The sequence below is a fragment of the Pygoscelis adeliae genome, unplaced genomic scaffold, assembly GCF_000699105.1.
Source record: "Pygoscelis adeliae isolate BGI_AS28 unplaced genomic scaffold, ASM69910v1 Scaffold171, whole genome shotgun sequence".
NCBI lineage: Eukaryota > Metazoa > Chordata > Aves > Sphenisciformes > Spheniscidae > Pygoscelis > Pygoscelis adeliae.
The window spans coordinates 6,262,626-6,272,615 of record NW_008824186.1 but is presented as its reverse complement, the minus strand read 5'-3'; the positions used below and the strand labels follow the sequence as shown (position 1 = coordinate 6,272,615).

At 40.6% G+C, this 9,990-nt stretch overlaps 1 protein-coding gene across 1 annotated transcript in view; it reads left to right on the top strand.

Annotated features, from left to right (window-relative positions):
* The window catches only part of NELL1 (NEL-like 1 (chicken)), a 299,349-nt gene extending 289,610 nt beyond the window's left edge, over positions 1–9,739 (top strand). Inside the window, exons 17-20 of the mRNA XM_009334530.1 lie at positions 525–718; positions 6,285–6,461; positions 8,215–8,439; positions 9,689–9,739. Coding sequence (XP_009332805.1) covers positions 525–718; positions 6,285–6,461; positions 8,215–8,439; positions 9,689–9,739 — 647 coding nt within the window. The remainder of the gene's footprint in view (positions 1–524; positions 719–6,284; positions 6,462–8,214; positions 8,440–9,688) is intronic.
* The last annotated feature ends 251 nt before the right edge of the window (positions 9,740–9,990 follow it).

The following is a 9,990-nucleotide window of genomic DNA, read 5'->3' as shown; positions in this document are numbered from 1 at the left end:
CCTTTTTTTTTTTTTTTTTTTTTTTGCAATTCATTTATACCTTCTAGCAATGGGAAAAGGATGCAACTGACTGATTGTAGTATGGGAAATGTTGATCATGCTAGGAACTTAAGAAGAATAGTGCATTTCTATTGTGGTGTAAACTCCAGAACTGAGAGTGATCTAATTGACAGAAAGTCACTCTGATTGTTCGCTAGTTTCCAGTCAGTGGGAAATCACTATACACCCTTGTCTGAAGGTTCAAATTCATCACTGATACACAGTTCCACTAGGTATATCAGTCTCAGCATTTACAATTACACCTGCTGGAGATAGTTTAAGAATTCTTGGTGAAATCAAAACAAACACTGAAGAATAACCTAAAAAACTCAGTGTTTAATGCCTAGCAAGTAAATATGGAAGATAGCAGAAAGAAGGCACCCTCTTCCACCAGAAAGGCAGATGAGCAATAATTACTTAATACAGAAACAAAATTTGCCCTGTGAAAAAATTGTCCAAAGCATTATAAATCTGCTGTTTTGCAGATATCGATGAGTGTGCCTTAAAGACCCACACCTGTTGGAACGATTCAGCCTGTGTGAACCTGGCAGGAGGGTTCGATTGCCTTTGTCCGTCCGGACCATCTTGCACTGGAGACTGTCCCCATGAAGGCGGCTTCAAGCGGAACGGGCAGGTGTGGACCCTGAGGGAGGACAGATGCTCCGTTTGTTCCTGCAAGGTGAGATCCAGCTGGTCTGGGTTTCAGGAGTCCTTTAATTCTCTGGGCTCATGTCAGAAACCCAATATTGCACTGCCACTGGCGTTGGCAAAAATACTAGCTTAAGCCCAAAGCGTTGAGGCAAAAGGTAAGCTCTGCTGTGGGCACTGAAGCTGTGATGGGGAAATTCTTCTGGGAAGTTGCCTTTTTTCCTTATTTTCCACAACCAGAGACACAGCTGAATAATGGCTAATCCTGCTGAGCTTCTACCGTGTCACCCTGTGGGCCAGAGCCACTCGTAGCGTGCCTTGATTGAGGGTCTTGCATTACCCTTTAATGGAATGTGCAGGTGATCAGCACGCTTACTAGAAATGTTGAAAACTCTTTCCAATTTCTCTTTCACATGAATATGCATCTCTCGGGACATGTGCTGTTGTCAGCCATCTTCCTGTTGATGGTGTTTCCCTTTACTTGGAATACACGTGAATTAACTGGGTGAGAAGGAAGGCCTGAGCACGAGTCAAAGTTGCAGCAGGCACTTAATTTCCTCAAGTGAGGAAGGGTGAAGGCCGGCTTTCTCCTTCTCATCCCAGGCTGGCTGTGTTGGCAGCTCTCCCACTTGAGCAGTGCAGCTCTCTGCACCTTTGGAGAAGCCAGGCGTAGTATAAGTAGATCTACTTGATAATTAACACTTAGATCAGTTTTTTGGTTTTTTTTTTCCCCCCCTGGAAATTATCAGGTCTTTTCTGAGTGTGGTAACCAAGTCAAAAGAACATTTGACTCCGCTTGCCTCGTTTTCACCTGTTAAAAGAGGAATGCTTTTGTCATTTTTTCAATGTCATTGAAATGAGAAGAATTTTAGAAATGCACCAATCTGAGAAATGGTTGGTCTTTTATGGCCACTTTGACCTGATGCGTTCATAGCACTGGTAAAGCTGTCCTTAGACAAAGCAGAACACTATTGGCCCTTGCATAAGTCTAAGTAAAATGAGATTTTGACCACTGTGAAAAGCTGAACATAGAGCATGAGAAGTGGCCTATTGGTCCCCATGTCTTAAAGCTGGTGAGCCAAAGAAGCATTAAAGGATTTGGGAGGGACAAGGGGGAAGAGTTGTTTTGAAGTTGCAAGAAGCTGAAAGCGTGATCATTTCTGTATTGCAATAGTATAGCAGAAGGGAAAATCAAGACTTTAGAGTGAATAGAACCCGCAAAGTACACTGCTGTTTTGGGCTTGAAAGGGAATATGTTCTTGTTAGTTGCTACATTTTTTACTTCAAGTAGACTCAAGCTCCCTAAAACGCCTTCCTGCAGAAGCTGAGTGTACAACTCCACTGAATACATATCAAGCTTTTATTGTAATCTTGGGGAACTGGCTGGCTTATGAAAGGATTTCCAGTCAACAGCATAAACAGTTTAATGTATGTGAAGACATCTGGTCTGCCTTTGCAGAATTATAACTATTAGTATTCCCATTTTTAGATTGCTTGTAATTTGTTTTATTTGCCATTTCTCATTGCACTTATTTCTTATGTTGAATGTTCTTATTAGTATATGAAAATACACAAAATGATTAACTAGTACATAGATATTTTAAACTAAGCCTGGCACTGTTTGTTGCTATGACTTTTCCTTTATATCTTCCTCACTTTACAGTTTTTTCCTCTGTGAATTAACATTTGCATTTAATTTCACTCCAGTAGCTGCCTTGTTTCAAGAGACAAATTCTTGTCTATAGAACTGGGAAAACAGGGAGAGCTCCTCCTCTATCATATCCCAGGCAGGACGTAAAGTCTTCACTCAGTGTTTATTGAAATATGTTATTAAAACATATTTTTATAAATAGTGATAGCTTCCAATCATAGAATAGTTTGGGTTGGAAGGGACCTCTAAAGGTCATCTAGTCCAACCCCCCTGCCATGGGCAGGGACATCTTGAACTAAATCAGGTTGCACCAGACTACTTCTCAAGCTTGCTGCAGGACTCTCTCCTTTTCGTGCAGTTGCATGGAGAGCTGGCCCTACTTGACCTTTTTGCAGCCTGCTCAGTTTTCAGTGAGGAAAAGGGCAGAGTGTAACTAAATCATTCCTTATACTTTTTACTCGAGCTTCGAAATGATCCTACTCATTTGTTTTATCTAGGAGACAAATCAGCATTTCAGATTTTTTATGAAAAGGTCAGGTGGGTGTATTTTGTGCAGTGGCTAAAACACATAGATCCCATCTTGAAAATATTTTAACTTAGAATCTGGTGCAAAAGAAATTAAATACCTTAACTTTGAAGTAAGGTTATTTGTGGAGTAGGATACTATGGAATATGAGAAATTATATTACTTCAGTTATATAATGAAGCAAAGTGTCATTATTGAAGCACAGGGGATTATTTCAGCGTGTCATCAGGCCCAGTCTTTTCAAACCATCCTCGTTCATCTGAATGAATATAAAGTTTACAAAAACATACATTCTCAAAACTACAAATTAATATAGTACCTTAAATATATTTGATGTGTCTTCTACAGGCATCTTCCTGAACTCTTGTGGATTTAATACACAAGACTGGTAGAAATTTGATGGGAGTTGGGGAGCTGTTTCTCTCTCCCATGAAAAAACTAAGCCTGGCTGTACAGTCTGGCTATATCTGGGCTTTTGAGTCTGTCCTCTTATAAGACAACCCTCCATTCCCTGTATGAAAAAAGCCTGGGGGATAAGCACAGCACTGGGAACAGGGGGATGTGCCAAGGTGAAGCGTGTTCCTGATGGCAAGAAGTGTTTGGTGGTTTGGTTTCTGCAGGGTCTGATTTCTGTCCAAATTGGCTTTGGGGCTCTGTGAAAACTTGAGTCACCCTTTACAGCGATTCCCTTGTGTGTCAGTTTTCCCTTTGGTAAAGAACAATTTTGTGTTCCTACCACTGCTGCTTATGAAGCATGTAGAACTGATTCAGTGAGGAACGTGGGGAGGGAGAGATACTAATAAGATGCTACATGTTATTACCCACTGAAAGAAAATAAGTTGCTTTCTACATATTTCTCAATTTTCTCTGTATTTCTCAATGCTCCTATAGAGCTGCAAAGATGCAAGTGAGATGATGTAGCCTAAGAGGCTTTGTGTCACTGCAGTATAGGGATAAAAATGTTTTTTGAAAGGCATGGAACTAATGAGGTTGTAGATAAAACACAGACGCTCAAAGAATAAAGAGAGTAGCAGTGTATTATGATTACCAAAAGGTCTCTGGCAAAATCATCAGGCTTTGTCAGTGTTCTGAAATACAGAGAGTAAAGGCAATGTAAAAGGTTAGCTGCTCCCCAGAGGTAACGGCACGGGAATTCAGAGGAGCACAGAACTACCAGCTGAAAGGGGAATTTGAAAACTAATCTTGAAAGCTTGGAAACTGAATTGGAACTAAGCAGACAGGTTATTGTTAGCCATTATTAATCATCACTCCATTATGGAGAGGAGAGAGACTGCCATTGTCGAGGGCATTGGGTTGCCTGGACGCCTGGTGCGACCCCATGTGCCTGGAGCTAGTCAGCCTGGCAGAGCTTTTGTGCTGAGCTGCTGCTTGATGTCTACCCTCAGCAAGGGGTGGAAGATGGTTGTGCTTTCCCACCTGCAAGAATGGAGATTTAGTCATAACTCTTCGTCAGGGAAGGCTTTCAGCTCTCTTCTTTCAGCACTTGCTGAAAGGGGAGGATGACTTCTTTCTTTGTTTTTTGTGGAAAGGGTTTATTCCTGGCATTGCATCTGGACCCGGCCGAACCTGTGGCTAAGGAAGCGGGCCACTGCCAGTCTTCCTTAGCTTATGATTTACTCAGACAGCTGAGTAAGGAAAGAAAGCTTGTTTATTCCTTCTCCCACACCTAAAGCAGCAAGCTAGCGACAAGTACAGAATCCTTAGTTATCTTAATTTGATACAAAACTGAATAAAGACTGTAGGGCAATCTAGTCCTATGCCCTGTGGTTGGCAAAAGTAGTTCAGATCCATGTTAACCTAGCACGTTTTCTACATTTCCATAATTCTGTGTTCTCTTCAGCTTTCCTTGTTAGGCATAAGAAATCATTTTAATTATTCTTACAACAGAAAGTAATACTCTAATCAATTCAAAACTATGAAGAAATGCAGCAGTGACACTGACTGACAAGGGGTATCGTGATTCCCTGATGCTGATTTTGTAAATGTTGCATTGTGGCCAAGATTGGCTTTGCTTAAAAACAAGAGCCAAACACAGATTCCTACATCAAAACATAAACAAAACAACCTCCCATGCTACATGCTGTGGTTATGGCTACGTTGTCTGCCTGTGGCAGAGAAATCCCGGGCTGCTGTCACTCTTTTTAGTAATCACTTTTTAAAAGGATCAAGAGGAAATAAATTCCCTTGCTTTGATAGGTATCCCTTTATTTGGTGGCAATGAAAAAAACTTTTCCTTCTTACATCAGATACAGGTTTATAGACTCAGAACAAGGTTCTGATGACAATATGGAAAAACTGCAATGAAAAGAGTGGAGTTGTTTTAGGGATTGTACAGTTGTGATCCAAAGCAGAATATAGCTTCATTCCTCTCACAGCTCTACCTTCAAATTGGCTGCAGGGGACACTTTGCTTGAATAAGGACTAATCCAAGAACTAGCGCTGAACGCAAAATAAGTTAATGTTAAAATTTTTCAATAATCTCCTCATTGTTAACTGTGATTTCAGTTCCGAGTCTACACGTGGCGTATCAGTATGTTGGTTCACCTACAGTAAAGGGTGTAATTTCAAACACGATAGTCTGTCCAATTTTCATAACTAGAATTAGAATCAATTTGGTTTTCTCTGATGCAGAGAATATATCCTTTTCTCTCTACAGGCAGAAGCAATTCTTCTGTTTATCTCAAACATTTCTGTTTAATGGTCTTTAACAAAATGGGCCATCCAATACTGTAAGCAAATATTTAGCAAAATCATATTTTGAGAGCCTGTATTCCACAGGCTCTCTTTAATACACAAACAGAATTATAATGGATGATGGTAAGTCCATTTAGCTTTAAGATGGTGTCCTGTAGGTCCAGATGTGGAACAGAACCAGTGGTGAATTCAGAGTAAAGAATGATTAGTGCCGCTGTGGTTTTGCTACATTGTTCTCCTATGAAGTTAAAGGGACCACCTTCTTCACTTCAATTTATCTATTCAAGTTATTTTCTTCACAGTGATACAGTCAGTCAAAGTAATGCTAAACAAATATTGTATGTATTAGAGCGGCAACTGCTTGAAGAGTTCGTTGATGTAACCAATGAGATATGAAATTGCTTCATTATATTTCTTCTGAGATACGCATTTCTTTTAAATTCAATTAGCTGGAGACAGGAAAACAGTATTCTCGGATTCAAACAGCATTGGATCCGTGCACTGACAGAAATTGGGACAAAACTGGTATTTGAGGTATTACAACTGGCAGGATCCAGTCCTTGTTGGCGGTAACATCGAATACATTAAGAACTTAGTATTTCCTGATATGCCAAAGACGTGCCCTTTGGTATATATACCCTGTGACCTTATCCGGGTTGCTGTCTGGCAGTTTGTGGTTGACGGCAGGGCAATGTGTCCTCGCAGGACGGGAGGATTTTCTGCCGGAGGACAGCCTGCGACTGCGAGAACCCCAGCGCTGATCTCTTCTGCTGCCCGGAGTGTGACACCCGTGTCACCAGCCAGTGCCTCGACCAAACTGGGCACAAGCTCTACCGCAGTGGGGACAACTGGACCTACAGCTGTCAGCAGTGCCGTTGCCTGGTATGGTGTCCACGACATAATGGGTAAAGCGTTTCGGAAGGGAGCAAGAATAATAAAGATTATGATTTTTAGCAAAGCATGCCTGGAAGCAGGCTCTTGGCTCTCTCTTCACCTGCTTTCCAGACTGGGAATGATGATAAAGCACTTGCGGAGCACCAGGGAACTGAAAGCTACACCATCAGTTTTCCTCTTACTGCTGAATAAGTAGGTCTAATGAACAAAATGAAAAGCTTGACAAAAACTTGGAAACCTTGACGCTATATTAACTTTAGCATTAGTCTACTTTTGAGAACTCTTATAAGGTCGTCTGATCTTTAAATGACTTTTTAAAGTTTTATTCACATGCGATGGATTTGGTTGGAGGAGTTTCAGCTTTTAATTACATATGCTGGTGTACCTGTCTTATCAAAATGGACAATGCAATTCTTTTTTCTTCATTCAGCAAATGCTGGAAAAATGGCGTGCCAGGGCCACATGGTGAATTAGCAAAACTTAACGAAAAAAAGTAGGAGAAAGAAAACTGAAATTACTAGACAAACATGCAAAATAAAGAATATTTCTTTCCTCATTAGGCAGTGTAGATTATTTCCCTAAAGCTGTAATTCTTGCACAGATACACTAATTAGTGCAGCAGTGAACTTCATTAAAAGTATCAGTTTTCCATTTATAGCTGTCTGTATAATATTGTCTTTATATATTATATTAATCAAGAGGTGTCTGAGCATCAGGAAACAAATTACATTCAAAGCTAAGTTACTATAAAGAGATAATTATCCATAATGTACAGCAGTTAAGTATTGTGTTTTATATTCTCCTAAGATTTTTTTTTTTTTTTAATGTTTGCAAAAGAACAGCAAGAAACGTTTGCAGCTAGCAGCAAGGGCAAATACTGGATATGATGTGTTTTACAAGGGATACCGAGTTTGTGGCAGCAGTTCTTGCCTAATTTTATGATTGGGTTAACAAACATACAGAGCTAAAAGACAGTGATGCACTAAATCAACGCTACATGTAAGGTTCTGTGCAGTCTGTGATGTTAGCAACATCTGAAGTGCTTACAGAGTAGCATAATGCAAGTTATTGGAGCCCTTTGCAGGTTAAGTTTAGACACATGGATCCTGCAGAAGCGACCTGATGATTCTCTCTTCTCCATCTTTCTATCTACTAAGCCGCTTTTGTTACAAAGTTAAATAATAAAATAAAATTACTCAGCGGACCGTAACTGGTGTTGCTCAAACAATTCCTTTAGGAGTTGACGGTAAAGTCGATTTTGGCTGTTGCTAGTTAGATCGGTGTTCAGTGCTTCTCAAACATACTAACCTACATCTATCTGCAGTGTTAATTTTCTATTTAAACAGTTGCTGTGATCCTGCAGAGATGTTTATGTGACCAGACAAAGAGAGAGGGCATGAGTCTGCAAGGCGGTCGCTGCAAAAATTATAGTTTATGGAAAATACTAGAACCCAATATTTAATGCTGCCTTTAAAAACCCGAAAGAACTCAAATTCTGCTCTAATGACAATGACAGTGTTGTTGTTTAGTCAAGAAACAACCAAATGATATTCTGCTACATTTAGGAAACTTCAGCTCAGTATTCAAACATGCATTTATATGATCAACCAAACTGAGAGCTGATCCGTTGAGTTTATTTCAGTTTTGGGAACATACAACTTTTCCGTTCAACAGGATGCAAAGTTTCTTGGTAGCTAATAAATGGCAACAAATTCAATGAGCTTTGCTTCAATTTTTACAGGAAGGAGAGGTGGATTGTTGGCCTCTTCTGTGCCCAAATCTAAACTGTGAGTACACAGCCATCTCAGAAGGAGAGTGCTGTCCCCACTGTGTCAGTGACCCCTGTCTGGCTGACAACATCACCTACGACATCAGGAAAACCTGTCTAGATGGTTATGGAATTACAAGACTTAGCGGCGCTGTATGGACAATGGTGGGATCTCCTTGTACAACCTGCAAATGCAAGGTACGATGGGCAAGGTAGAATGGTGATGGAAATGCATGTTGCTGCATAAAATCAGGGTCACTTTCTGCCCTTGAAAGCTCACTTTCAGATCTCGGGGAAGTAAATGAGACCCGAGAGCAGAAGCCTACAGAAAACCCACGCCTTTTGTGTTTTGCAGGGTTCTGTGCTTGTTGAAAATGTTGAGTGCAGATATGTAATATACTAGTGCAACTTTCAGACATTATGTCGGAGAGCCCTTCAGGCATTCTCAGTATGAATCTAGGCTAATATTTTAATAATTGTCTAATGTGGATGCTCATGAAAATGTGTTTTAGAGCTAGTAAGCAGAGGCAAAAGCACTAATAAAAGTTTCAGCAGCAAGTATACAAGTAGAAATGCGCTCCAGCTCAGGGATGAAGGCACTCCCACAGTAGAAGCGGGAAGGGAATGTCACAGTTTCTGTTCCCTGATCGCATCCTGATGTGTTTGATCCAACGGCTCTAATGCAGAAATGCAGTCTGTCCTCCCCTGTTCCATGCAGTGATGAACCCACTGTGCTAATATCAGAATTATGAAAATGTTGGTTTGGGATATATAAAATGTTCTTCTGTTTACTGTGGGAAACCAAGCTGTTGCTCCAGGGCTTTAAATTATTGAAGGTAGCTTTTTCCTAATGGTTTGTGCTGGATTTTAAAAAAAGGAAAAAAATTGCTCATTTGGGGTTCTGGTGGTTGCTGTAGTTTTTAATACATAAGATAGTTTGTAAATGACTGGATGTTGCAGAAAGGTATTTAACAGTGGATTAAACTCCAAAGCCATATGTTTTTTGGTTTTTTTTTTTCCCCCATACATATCTGCCACAAATCAAGAATCTGAACTACCTGCTTATTTCAGACGAACAGAAAGCTTCCCTGCATGGATCACATCAAAACTCTCTCCATTAACTTTCTTGCATGGGAGAAAACAAATCAAATCATCTTTGTTGCCATTGCTGTGCTGTATTTTATTATGGGGACCACTGAGTCTTTCACATCCAGGTTTGTAGTTCACGTGTAGTTCAGGCCAATTCAGTGCTATTTGGCAAAGCCAACCTCCTCAGAAAGCCACCACAGTTGGGACCGATGAGGACACCTTGGGATGATGGCTTAAGCAGATTTTTGTATGCAGTAGATGTGTCAGAGATGCATCTATCTCTGCGTGCCACCAACCCCTTTGCTCTTTGTAACTTGTTCTGCAGAGGTGATTGACACCTGCTTGTTTGTCTGTGCAGAATGGGAACGTCTGCTGCTCGGTGGATTTAGAGTGTCTCAACAATAACTGACGTAGTCAGACTGGACTGTGCCGAGGGAGGAAAACTGATGAAGTTAACACCTGAGATGAAGTCGTATGCGTTGGCGTTTTATACAACAGACAATTACCAAAGTCTCCGCATGAGGAAGATGTTTGGGAGTTGCCTTTGGGACCTATCACTACGCTCATCCTTGCTAGCCTTGTCCGGGTGACTTACAGTACAGCGCATATAAGTCAGTGGTTGTTAAAAGTTTTCAGTGTTGTAAATTACACACTTCTCCT